This window comes from Beta vulgaris, chromosome 1 (assembly GCF_026745355.1).
Source record: "Beta vulgaris subsp. vulgaris cultivar EL10 chromosome 1, EL10.2, whole genome shotgun sequence".
NCBI classification, from domain to species: domain Eukaryota; kingdom Viridiplantae; phylum Streptophyta; class Magnoliopsida; order Caryophyllales; family Amaranthaceae; genus Beta; species Beta vulgaris.
The window spans coordinates 43365599-43379593 of NC_079202.1; the positions used below are offsets into that span (position 1 = coordinate 43365599).

At 31.5% G+C, this 13995-nt stretch overlaps 1 protein-coding gene across 1 annotated transcript; it reads left to right on the plus strand.

The window, feature by feature from the left end:
- Positions 1 to 1469: 1469 nt before the first annotated feature.
- LOC104893272 (albumin-2) lies at positions 1470 to 6838 on the plus strand. Its single transcript, XM_010679373.4, is given in 3 exon segments — positions 1470 to 1568; positions 5853 to 6397; positions 6400 to 6838. Coding segments are annotated over 2 exon segments (690 nt in total). The 5' UTR covers positions 1470 to 1568; positions 5853 to 5883; the 3' UTR covers positions 6576 to 6838.
- Positions 6839 to 13995: the final 7157 nt, after the last annotated feature.

Sequence of the window (13995 nt, forward strand, 5' to 3'; positions counted from 1 at the left end):
ATATATATGATGAGTACATCTATCAAGATTAATATTTTAAGAACAAAATATATATATATTTTTTGACAGGAAGAACAAAATATATTATCCCATACATGATGTGCTCTATCACTGACTAAGAATTGTTTGTAGAAGGTCAATGAAAACTACCATATATCCATTGTTTGACCATCGAGTCTAGACGATCCAACATGGGGGTGGAGAGGTCGGTTGGCCGAGGGGTTTCGGTGTCTATGTGATCCAAAACGTTTAAAGCATGGCATGATACTCAAAACAACTCTACCCCAATTCGATTAATGCACCTTTTCACGATCAATGATTAAATGGATGAAATTCTTGATATTATGTTGGTTGACAAAAAAGGGTTGGATGGTACTCGGTGGATGAGGGTGAGTTAGAGGGTTGTGGTTGGTCTTCTTTAGTCATGGTGACAGGTAGGAGAGCTGGTGGTTATTGGGCGGCGGAAGCTAGGGGCTCAAGACCCTATTAGGAAATTTTTTTCCTGGAGAATGATCTATTTCCAAAGATGTGATGACATGCAAAATTTGATAAAAATCCTTGCGTGGAGACATATATTATACAACCTAAAGATAGTCCTATTCATATTAGAAAACCTATACGATTAGTATTCTAATAACAAAATATATCCTACAGAATATTGTATTGCATCAATCATAATGCTAAGTCAAATTTTCAATGAGTTGGAATACTCAATCGGAATCCGACCTTAAAAGTTTGATAAGGATATGTACTTTAAAAGTTTGTTTAGTCAAATCTCTTGTTATTTTGTATTCTATTGTAATAGCAAAATACTAATTATCAAGTACATTATTCAAATGTAAAGTATTAAGTATCCCAGTCTAACATATTTACTATCCTAGGGGTTGTAATAACATGAGGTAATAAAAGTTGGACTCTAGATATATTAGCGCGTTGAATTGAGGTACTCAAATCTCAAGTTGAATACTTCCTCCGTTTCAAATTAAATGCAACAAAGATGTATTATTTGTGAGACATAAAATATTTTTTTATTCCATTTAATTCGAAATGGGAGAAGTAAAAATTTTCACACATACTCCTTCCGTTTTGATAATCTACTTGCTTTATTTTTTCATCTTTTTGTCGAATATCTATTCACTATATGCTTTGTTCTTCAATTGACAAAAGATATACAATAATTTAATCATTTTTTACTCGCACTCTCTTTCTTTAATGCTCTCTACCTCTCCAAAAATTTAATAAACCCGCATTATCTTTCATTTAAAAAAATATAGAAACCAAATAAATTTATTTTTTACCCTCTCTCTAATTTGGCTTAAAGTATACATCTACATAATAATTCTCCAAAAGACGGAGGGGATGAAAAATAAAACTTATGACGAGTTCGTCAATGCTACTATGTATTCTCCAATAAAATAAGTTGAACATGAAAGCAAAGTACTGTCCCTCTGCCTCTATAAAATGCGAAGGTATTCATGCTCCAATCACATAAGCTCCAAACATAAGCTCCATTCCTCAAATTTCATACAGAGAGATTTCGACTTAGAGCGACCTGCACTAGTCGCCAGGTAAACAACTAAACACTTCCCATTATTGCCTTTTTCTTTTTTGAATTTCTTATTGTGGAAATTTTGTCTTTGATACCGCACATAATCTCTTTTCACTTTTTGTTTGTTGAAATAGTGTAAATGTATAATTGATTTGAGTTGGTGCAAATGTGCAATGCACGATTACCTGTTAATATTTTGTATGACAAAGTTATATGTATTATATCATCTCAAAATATCTATGTTAATGTAATAATACGATATATTTTGCAAGCAAGTACTTTGTTATATTATCAAAAAATAAAAATAAGAGTAAGGGATAGCCTAGTGATTAGAGCTTCCCTCCCGGAATCCCGGTTTCAAGAAATGTTGGGATCGATTTTTACCCTAGACAACTTGGAATCCTCTTTAATCCTCCCCCTCTCCCAACTTGTCAATGTTTCTCTTTACTTTATCAAAAAATTCACGAATAAAATTATGTTCAATGAAACATTTATATTATATCATCTTAATCTGACAATTAATTTAAAATATTTCATCTCAAACATCTTTAATTTCACCGTAAATATTATAATATTGATCCAATAGATACAGAGTAATCAAAAATTATTAAAAGAGACGGTCTAATTTTAATGTAAAAGTAGACCTAGTAACTAAATGGATTAAAATAGTCACCGAAAAAAATTAATCTAGTCACTATTGGGCTAATTCTCTTTTTAATATTGAGCTTACCATTGCCTAATTTTAATTTGAAAGTAGGCGGTTTCTTACAAGACAAACTCTAAAGTCTTATCTATACATGCATGAAATGGGGTTTTTCTTAATAATCTCTTAAAAATACTGATTTAGGAGCGAACAAAAAACAGTGGTGAAAGTATTCCACTACATTCACAATATTTGATTTGTACATGTTATTCACTTGACACATGATCATGGCATTAATAGGAATGTCTCATTATATTTTAAATCATTGTAAAAAATGAATGGGTTAAAGACGATTTAGGAGTTCATGATTGTTACTGGTTACATATGTTCAAATATAAATAGTTCTAAAATTTTATATGAGAAATACTACTATATGGTGATAATTATTATTTCTTATTCTTATCATAATGAATATTAATTAATTTAACTAAAATATTCTATAATAAACCTTTTGGAAAAAAAAATTACTTATCACTTGTTTTTTTTTTTTCCTCTTATTGTCTTTGATTTTTTTTTTTTTTTTTTTTTTGTTCAATTCTATTGTAAACCTGTAACATATTACTTATCTTTCTTCTAATTTCGACTGGAACAATTTTGACAACGACAAAGTAGTAACATACATTTTGTGACTTGAAATATCTTTCAAGTCTGTTTTCTCACTCGCCATAATTTATAATTTCCTAAATTTAGAAATAATTACACCATTAAATGTTACTCCCTCTGTTTTTTTTTTTTATCTTTCTCACTTAGAATCTTGGCACTATTCATACTTAGAGAGAATCTTCTCAATTATTTTCAATCTATAAGAAAAAATATAGTCATGTGGGATCTTGTTTGATTCGTCTCAATTAGTACATTATTAATATTCAATCTTTATAATTTTTACTAATAATAATGAAAGATATTTAAGTTCAAAGAAGTGCATTGGGAGACGCGCACAGGAAAGTGAGAATGATAAAGAAAAACAGAGGGAGTCTTTACTATTTCCATCTGACTCTTTTATTGTCTTTGGTAATTTATATTGTAGGAAAACATTATTATATGGGATTTTGATAGATTCGACTCAATTTATACATTTTCATTATCAATTTTTTAAATTTTTACTTATTGGTATATAACTAATGATACCAATATTTAAAATCATGCATTAGCAAATCGAAAAACATGAAATGATGCAACTATTTTTAAATAGATGGTGCCTTGCTTACATGTATATAGCTAAATTTACGATTAGTTTATGCTCATGAGATGCTATAACTTTAGTTGATGTAGTGGAGTTGGAGTTAATGTGAAGATGTTGCAATAAACAAATATAATCATTGTAGTTATAAATTAACAAACAAACAAGGGATCACAAAATAATACAAAGAAAAGAAAAATTATTGAATGTGAATTATTTTTTGTGATCTCTTATTATTTTGTGATCCATAACTCTAGTCGGTAAAATCCAATACTCGATTAGTGGGTACCCTGATTTTTTTCGGGGTTAGTTCATGTGAATTGGGTTATCAACTACTTGCAAAAGAAGATAATCAATTTTAATTCGAATATTTCTATGCAGTCTTAAGACAAATACGTAAATATGAGTCTCGCTCATTTCAAAGTACATTTCGAGGTGGTCCAATAGTATAAACATTATGATTATCTTAATTGTATAATTGAAGTTATAGTCAATTTATATAATATAATAGTCATATGAAGTTTGTTGAGATGCAAAATATATATGTTCTAGTTACCGAAACTCTAATTCTCCATCTGTATTATTTAAAATTATAATAAAATATATATTATAGCATGGTCATCCTACATGACGCTCCGAATACTTTAAAAAATGGTTGTTAGTATTTTGACCTAGGAGATGTCCAACGTCAATTCATGGGTAAAGATTTTGAATTTAGTAATTAAACGTAAAAAACTCTGACGGTAAAGCTTCACTAAAAAAAAATTATCATCATATTTTGATCTTGTTACTCTCTCCGTTTCCTAAAGATCTTCTCTCTTTCCGTTTAAGTGCGTTTCCAAAATATATTCTCTCTTTTCTTTATTCCTTATTTTGAATTTGTATTCCTTTTTACCCTCTCATGTCCTATCATATGGTCCATCATTACATTATTAATTCAATTTTACTGACTTTCTCTCTCCTACTTTAACCTCTTTTTATATGTTTATTTATCTTAACCCCTTTCTCTCTCATACTTTACCCATCCCACAACCCACTGAAATTAATTCCCATTTATATTTGTAGTAACAGTAACAAGGAAGATCTTTAGGAAACAGATGTAGTATATTATTGTCAATGTATATGTATAAAAATATTATATTATTGTAATTTTTAATTGCATGTACGTATGAAGATGTTAATAGTTGACAAAAGTATTATATGGGATTTTGATAGATTCAACTCAATCTATACATTTTCAATATCAATTTTTAAAATTTTTACTTATTGATATATAATTAATGATACCATGTTTAAAACCATACATTAGCAAATCGAAAAACATGAAATGATTCAACTATTTTTCAAACAGATGGTGTCTTGCTTACATGTATATAGCTAAATTTACTATTAGTATATGCTCATGAGATACACAAATTTTAGTTGATGTAGTGGAGTTGGAGTTAATGTGAAGATGTTGCAATAAACAAATATAATCATTGTAGTTATAAGAAAAACAAACAAACAAGGGATCACAAAATAATACAAAGAAAAGTAAAAATTGTTGAATGTGAATTATTTTTTATGATCTCTTATTATTTTGTGATCCATAACTGTAGTCGGTAAAATCCAATACCCGATTAGTGGGTACCCTGATTTTTTTCGGGGTTAGTTCATGTGAATTGGGTAATCAACTACTTGCCAAAGAAGATAATCAATTTTAATTTGAATATTTCTATGCAGTTTTAAGACAAATATGTAAATATGAGTCTCATTTTAAAGTATATTTCGAGGTGGATCCAATAGTATAGACATTATAATTGAAGTTATAGTCAATTTATATAATACAATAGTCATATGAATTAATTGTTGAGATCCAAAATATATATGTTTTAGTTACCGAAACTCTAATTCTCCATCTTTATTATTTAAAATTATAATAAAATATATATTATAACATGGTCATCCTACATGACGCTTGGAATACTTTAAAAAATGAGCTGCCACTTTGCCTGTTAGCCTCATGACATCCCTGGTGCAGTTGGGCTTTGGCAGATTAAGGATCGCCTCCACTTTCACTGGGTTTCTTAGTATTTTGACCTAGGAGATGTCCAACGTCAATTCATGGGTAAAGATTTTGAATTTAGTAAGTAAACGTAGAAAACTCCGACAGTAAAGCTTCACTAAAAAAAATCATCATATGTGATCTTGTTATATTATTGTCGACGTATATGTAGAAAATATTATATTATTGTAATTTTTAATTGCATGTACGTATGAAGATGTTAATAGTTGACAATAATGATTCTTGAGCATTAGGATGACGCAACCAGAATTTATATTTGTCAATTTCTAAAACCACTTGATCCGATCCCTTGACATCTCCTCATATGCATATATATTTATGCAAGCAATTTGACATGTCTTTCTAAGAATTTCAGGGGGTGGTCATCAATCAAGTAAGCAAGCAAAATGACAGCTGATATTTATGTGACTGCTGCATTCAAATCAACTCACGAAAATCAAGCTTATATATTCATGAAGAATGAGTATATCTTGGAAGACTATGCACCAGGTCAGTTTGGTGACAGAATATTGCGCGGACCCGATCGCATACGCAACGTATTTTCATCACTTAAGGATACTGTATTTGGAGATAAGGGAATCGATTGTGCATTTGCATCTCAAGACGAAGGAGATGCGTACATATTCTCCGGTAACATTTGCGCAAAATGGTTCTATGCTCCAGACTCTCCCAACGACAAGTTCTTGCAAGGGCCAAAGCTAATTGTAGAAATGTTTCCATTCTTGAGCGAGACCGTGTTTGAAAATGGGGTAGATGCTGCATTTGAGTCATCACGTCCATTCGAAGCTTATATTTTCAAGGGAGGTGAATATGCTTGTATCAATTACAGTGATAATAGCCACCTCATTGGTATCGGTCCCATACGTCAAAACTGGCCTTGTTTAAAAAGCACCATCTTTGAGAGGGATTTGATGGGGCCTTTGCTTCACACATTCCAAATCAGGCATACTTATTCAAAGGAGATTCATATGGACTCATCCAATTTACTCCAGGAAACACAAATGATGATCTACTGTGGTCGGGGCTAATCAAAGACAACTGGAAGAGTTTAGGCAGCATCTTGCCTCGCAAGAATTGAATAATTGTCAAGTGCAAAATAGTTACCAATTACCATGCAATGAAGAACAGATACCTGATTTGCGTTGTATGGTTTGCACTTCCTATGTTTATCTTGTATGGAATAAAACAAGAGGGTGTATTATAGATCGAGTTTGCAGCCATTGAGTTGGTCACGGTCCTCTCTTGTATCACACTTTTCCTTTGTGTCTTTGTATGTCGTTTTTTAAAGCAATCTGTTTGTAACATTATATGTATAATAATGAATGTTTGTTATTATCTTAATATGTCTCCCTCTCTCTATGTGGATGAATTGGAGCCTACCCTTGACAGTTGACACTATAAGCTTACATGCTCGCACAAGGCATTTTTCTTTCTATTCTAAAGAACCTAAGACGTTGTGTCTTTGTTTTTAAAGAACCCAAGAAATTGGATCCTACCATGCATCTTCTTGGAATAATGTCATTCTTTTTACCACCAAGTTACAACACCTTCTTATTAAATGAAGTTCATATCCAAATAGTAAACGTAAAATTGCCCTCAACACCCTAGATTTTCACTTGGGTGCACATAACACTACAAACGGCAGTGGCTAGTAACAAAATATCACGAAGTACTGAACTTGGAGGATCGTGCATCATTAATGATACTGGAGATATATTTTTTGGCAGGCGAAGAGAAATCCTTATTATTTTAATATACTTTTTGAAACCATTACTCGCCATTCATGGTTAATCACACACTTACAAGTTTTTTGTTGTTTCTATAATTTTCTCTCCGAATTTTTTTAATTGATTTTCATTATGTTTTATTTTTGAATAATGACATATAATATGATATAGTTTGATAGTTAAGTCTTTAGTGCTCAAAATTCAGGTTATGGATTTGAATATTATACAAATTACTTTACATTTTTTAAATGTAGATGGATGACATGGTATAAGATTTCTGAATAACTTGGAGCGTCGGGGGACATGTAGGCTTGCTTAGGAACACTTTTTAATGTCTTAATTAATAAAGATTTTGATTTTAGAACGTCAGTTTAATTATTTTATGAGTCTTATTTGATTTAATCAGTTCATACTAAATTAAATAAAGTATGTTATTTCTTATTACATTATTACCATATTTATACTGGTTAGTGCAAGTAGTCGTTAGTTATTGTTCGCTTCTATTTCAAGTTTATAACTAGTTATTAGGTCCGGGCTAGTCCCGAGTAAGAAAAAATTTCATTTATTAATATAATACTTTATGATAGTATACTAAATACAACTTAATCTAGTGGTTAAGACTTTTGTATATGTACTTGAGGTCTCAAGATCAAACCCCTATACTACGCAATTTAATTTCTAAATTTTTTTTATTGTACATGGATTACATGAACTAAAACTCTCTAGGGAGAGCGCCATGTGGCACAGTGTCTTGTTTATGCACGTCTTTTAATATATTTGTATAGATTAGTAATTAATCTTTATTCTAGATTGCTGGTTGTTTGAGTGAAAGTAGATAGGTTATGATTCGGATTAGATCATAGACTAGGGTCGCCAATGGTGCACGCTGAATCTTTTCCCTGGTTACTTGGAGATATATATTAGCTCTAAAGCTGATCATTTTGGCCCGTCCCGGAGAATTTTTGGGCTGGGTTTTGGGCAAAAATTTTCGGCCCTCAGCCCGGCCGGTCCGACAAATGGGCAAATTTTTTTTGCCACGGTCCGACCCGTCCCATGATCACATCTAATTAGCTCCTATGCCAAGGTGTCCCTTCATACTATTGGAATATATTCTTTTCTACCAGAACCCAGATTTAGCTAATCATTATTTCTTATTCTTATCATAATGAAAATTTTCAATTTATTTAAGCTTTTTGTCAGAAAGTAACTAATAAAACACAACTTTTATAGGGAAGGATCTAGTAAAATTTTTTGGTCTAAATAGTCCTGTAAAAATACTTCCGGTTGTTAATAAAAATAATCATTTTATGAACTTTAGGCAAAAACACCAAACTGGCATTTGACTTTTTTTTTAAGCTCCAATTAACTGTTACAATTCTTTCTTTTTGTCTTATAGCTCATTGCTCTAAGCTCACATGCGGTCAACGTCGGCATTTGTTGTTTTGGCCTAAAATTCATAAAATGGTTGTTATTAACAATCAGAAGTATATTAATAGATCTTTTTAGACAATATTTGTTTTATTGGGTCCTTCCCCCCAAAACTTGTGTTTTATTAGGTACTTTTTGACAAAAAAATCATTTAACTAAAATAGCCTATATTAAACCTTTTATAAAAAAAACACTTATCACTTGTTTTTTATTTTTTCTCTTTATCGTTTTTATTTTTCTTTTTTGTCCAATTCTATCGTAAACCTCTAACAGAAATAGAGAATTACTTAGCTTACCTTTTTTTTTTTCCACTGGAACAATTTTGAGACAGACAAAGTAGTAACATACATTTTTACTTGAAAATTAATTGTAAGTCTATCTTCTCACTTGCGATATAATTTAATATATATTTCCTCAATTTAGAAATAGTTGCACCACTTGCGTAATATTCGCTATTCACCTCTTTTATTTTTTTTGTCTTTAGTGATTTATAGAAAATATAGTTATATGAGATCTTGCTAGATTCAACTTTATGTATACATGTTTACATATCAGTTTCTATAATTTTTACTTATTGATGATTAATGATATGTTTAAAATCATGGATAATCTATACAAATATATTAAAAGGCATACGAAAACAAGAAATTGTGCCACGTGGCGCTCTCCCTAGAGAGTTTTAGTTCATGTAATCTATGTACAATAAAAAATTAAGAAATTGCATAGTATAGGATTTGATCCTAAGACCTCAAGTATATATACTAAAGTTTTAACCACTAGGCTAAGTTGTATTTATTGTTATTATCATAAAGTATTATATTAATAAATAAGTATTTTTCTTACTCGGGTCATAGCCCTGGCCTAATAACTAGCTAGTTGAATTTGAAAACATGAAAAGATTTCTTAAACGGAGGGTGTATTTGCTTTGTATGTATATAGTTGATGTAGTGGAGTTGGAGTTAATGAGAAAAAATATGTTGCAATAAACAAATATAATCATTATAGTTAAAAAAAAAACAAGCAATCAAGGGATTACGGAATAATACAAAGAAAAGCAAACATTATTGAAAGTGAATTACTTTTTTTATCCCTTATTATTTTTTGATACATTACTCTAGTCGATAAAGTCCAGTACCCCCCGATTAGTGGGTACCTTGATTTTTGTAGAGGTTATATCATCTAGTTGAAAATTTCATTATTTATATTTTCATATCAAGTTTTCCTTAATTAAATTGATTTTCATTATGTTTTATTTTTGAATAATGACATATAATTAATATGATATAGTTTGATAGTTAAGTCTTTAGTGCTCAAAATTCAGGTTATGGATTTGAACTAGTTATTAGACCCGGGCTATCCCCGGGTAAGAAAATTTTCATTTATTAATATTGTACTTTGATATGAAAGCACTAAATACAACTTGGTCTAGTGGTTAAAACTTTAGTTAGTTCATGAACTTGAGCTCACGAGATCAAAACCTATACTATGCAATTTCTAAATTTTTTATTGTACATGGATTACATGAACTAAAACTCCCTAGGGAAAGCGCCACGTGGCACCGTTTCTGGTTTACGCACGCCTTTTAATATATAAGTATAGATATTATACAAATTACTTTACATTTTTTAAATGTAGATGGATGACATGGTATAAGATTTGTGAATAACTTGGAGCGTCGGGGACATATAGGCTTGCTTAGGAACACTTTTTAATGTCTTAATAAATATTTTGATTTTAAAATGTCAGTTTAATTATTTTATGAGTCTTATTTGATTTAATCAGCTCGTACTAAATTAAATAAAGTATGTTTCTTATTACATTGTTACCATGTTTATACTAGTTAATGCAAGTAGTCGTTAGATATTGTTCGCTTCTATTCCAAGTTTAAAAAAGAAACAACAAACACATATATATAGTAGTCTTAAATCGTAGAAGTAGTGCACATATGTAACTTGACTCTATAAATAAGACGTAAATACTTACGTATATAATATCTCTGGTTCCCTAAATTAAGTCGGTATTACCAAATCAGCTCCACAAGTTCTACTCTTCACTCAAAGTCAAACTCAATTTTAGTTAAAAGACAATTCGATCATTAGGGGATACAGTAGCTTCCCCTTGACTTATATAATACAGATATACTGATAACTATTCCAACTAGTAGTATTATACTATTCGATATATCAAGTTTGAGGTTAAGGAATTTATGTAAACTCTGGCATATATACTTTCATGTGAATTAAAGAGAGAAAACAGAGGAATTCGACTAAAGTTCGAGTAAAACAGAAGTTAGATGGAACTGATATTGGGATTTGTGTTTGTAGAAGAACTCAAGAAGTGCCCTGAGATTTTAATAGATTTGTAACAGCATTGTTCGCATGCATATTATAGTGAAGCATTTTAGTTAAAATTCCTTAGAATCGAGGTTTTACTTCCTACTAGGCTAGGAAATTTTTCCTTGTAAAAATCGACCATGCCTCCTTCCACAATCAATATGGAGCTATTAAATTAGTTGAGCGAGGACCATTCTTCATGTAGCAATAACACAACACAATTATTAGGATAGGCGATTTAATTTTAACATAAAATTAGACGAAATCAATACTGAATTTTTCTAACAAGCCTATTCCATTTCACTCTAATTGAACACTATCATAGTCATCCATTCTCTTCTCCTTCTTTGTTTTGTTGATTCTCGAACTACAACAATAATTTTAAAAAATCACCAGTAGTGTTACATAACGGTTAAACTAGTCAGTAAATGGATTAAACTAGTCACTTAATGGGTTAGAGAATGTCATTACTGGATAGATTAAATGGGTCACGAAATAGATTAAACTGGTTCCTAAATAAATTAAACTAGTCATTATATTAAAAAAAAGTGACATGTTCTCTTCTTAATATTGAGCTTGGATTATGTCTAGTTTTAAACTAAAAGTAGACGGTCTTTTATTATGAGACTAACTGTACAACACAATCATACAAACCGTGTCTTATATTAAATTAATATGTACGCAATTCACAACTCATAACTAATTGATGTAAACAGCAACAGGCTAACATACACGGACTAAAACATTCTTTATTTAATCATAGTTCATGAGATATATTAAGCGTTCATATGATGTTCATTGACTGAAACATATAATTAATTATTTTATGTACTCAGCTTTTAGTTATCTTAATTGAATAAGACGTTTAATAAATTATCTCATGTAGTTAGCATCTTTTATTCAATGATTGTTGATTGTTCTACGGTCACATGAAAAATCATATGATCCGGATCCCATATTTCATTTTCAACTGATCTGCTACTTCTGGTGACATACATGACGCAATGAGAAAAAGAATGGAAAAATTGATGAGAATACCCTCAATTTTGACCCGTCCGTTTTTAATATCTCCAACTATGGATTATTCTTGTATAATCTCAACTATTGGGTAGGTCCGCTATAATGCACCCAGATAACTTGTAAACTGTTAGTAAGGTAATTTTTTTTATTTTTTTATTTCTCTTCTATTTTTAATTTCTAATCCCACCCTTCCCTCACGGCCTCACCCACTACCTCCCCACAACCACCTTCCTTCACCCACACTACCACCCTTCTCACCTCCACCATCACCAGTTCACCACGCAGCCTTGTGCACTTTCAGCCATTATCACTAGATTTTCAACTTCGCAGCCACCGAGAAATACCAACTCCACCGTCTCCCTCACCTCACTCGCTGCCAGCAATGCACCACCAACCAACTAAACTTAGTAGCCTCTTCACCAATGCAGCCATCCACCAAGCTCACTTACTGTCACCTAGGCTACTGGGGGTAGGGGAGAGGGGCTGGGGTGTGTGAATGGTGGTAGTGGGGGTGAGGGAAGATGGCAGTGGGGGAGGGGGAAGGGGTGTGGAAAGGGTGGTAATGGGGGTGAGGGAAGGTGGCATTAGGGGTGAGGGAATGGTGGGATTAAAAATGAAAAAAAAATAAAATAATAATTGATAATAAGCCAATGAAAGCATGACAGATAGCCTTTTTAGCCGTTAAATAGGTTTCCTTCAGGTCCTGGCGCATTTGTGGCGGACCTACCCAATAGTTGGGATTATACAGGAATAACCCGTAGTTAGGGATATTAAAAGCAGACGAGCTAAAGTTGGGGGTATTCTCATCTATTTTTTCCAAAAAATATTCTTTAACAGTAAATATTGGTACTTGTATTTGTTTATATATTGAGTAAGAATTATAGTTTCTTACTTTTTTATACAAGCTGAATAATGTAGCATATAGCCATTATCATTACAGTCTTTGTTGAGTGTATGCATATATCACCACACAAGTAATGTGTGATAAGTAAGCAGCAGGTAATAGGCCACATACATAGGCATCACTTCCCACCACGGAGGTGGCAGGATCGAATCTCACCCTATCTTTGCAAGAGAGTCATCTTGTAATATATGAAAGAAAAGCAAAAAGGTGTTACGTGTGTCAAAGAGCGCTCACGTGTTTACTTAGCTTTCACATATATATCTTACGTTCGTCTTTTTCTTTAGGCACCCCAAACATACATAGAAAAGTGAATATGATGAAAAGCTTAATTGGATTATAAATATGAAAACAAATCATATATATAAAAAAAAGGTCACATATGAATTCTGCAAATCTCCAAGAATTGCAATAAAATAGAATAAGATGAATTTTATACTTAAACCAATGGCAAGCACATATTGTCTTTTCATTAATCTTATTATTTAGCTTATTATCTTTTGCTTTGTTTTATTATGTAATTTATAAGCTTGTGACATAGTGACATAACGACATAATGAAATTGATGCATCATCATTGCTAAATTTGATGAAGCTCCTTATCTGTAGATAATACCATTAATCAATATTTATATTATACAACCTAAGGAGTCCTATTCATATATATGATGAGTACATCTATCAAGATTAATATTTTAAGAACAAAATATATATATATTTTTTGACAGGAAGAACAAAATATATTATCCCATACATGATGTGCTCTATCACCATGACTAAGAATTGTTTGTAGAAGGTCAATGAAAACCGTACCATATATCCATTGTTTGACCATCGAGTCTAGACGATCCAACATGGGGGTGGAGAGGTCGGTTGGCCGAGGGGTTTCGGTGTCTATGTGATCCAAAACGTTATAAGCATGGGCATGATACTCAAACAACTCTACCCAATTCGATTAATGCACCTTTTCACGATCAATGATTAAATGGATGAAATTCTTGATATTATGTTGGTTGACACAAAAAGGGTTGGATGGTACTCGGTGGATGAGGGTGAGTTAGAGGGTTGTGGTTGGTCTTCTTTAGTCATG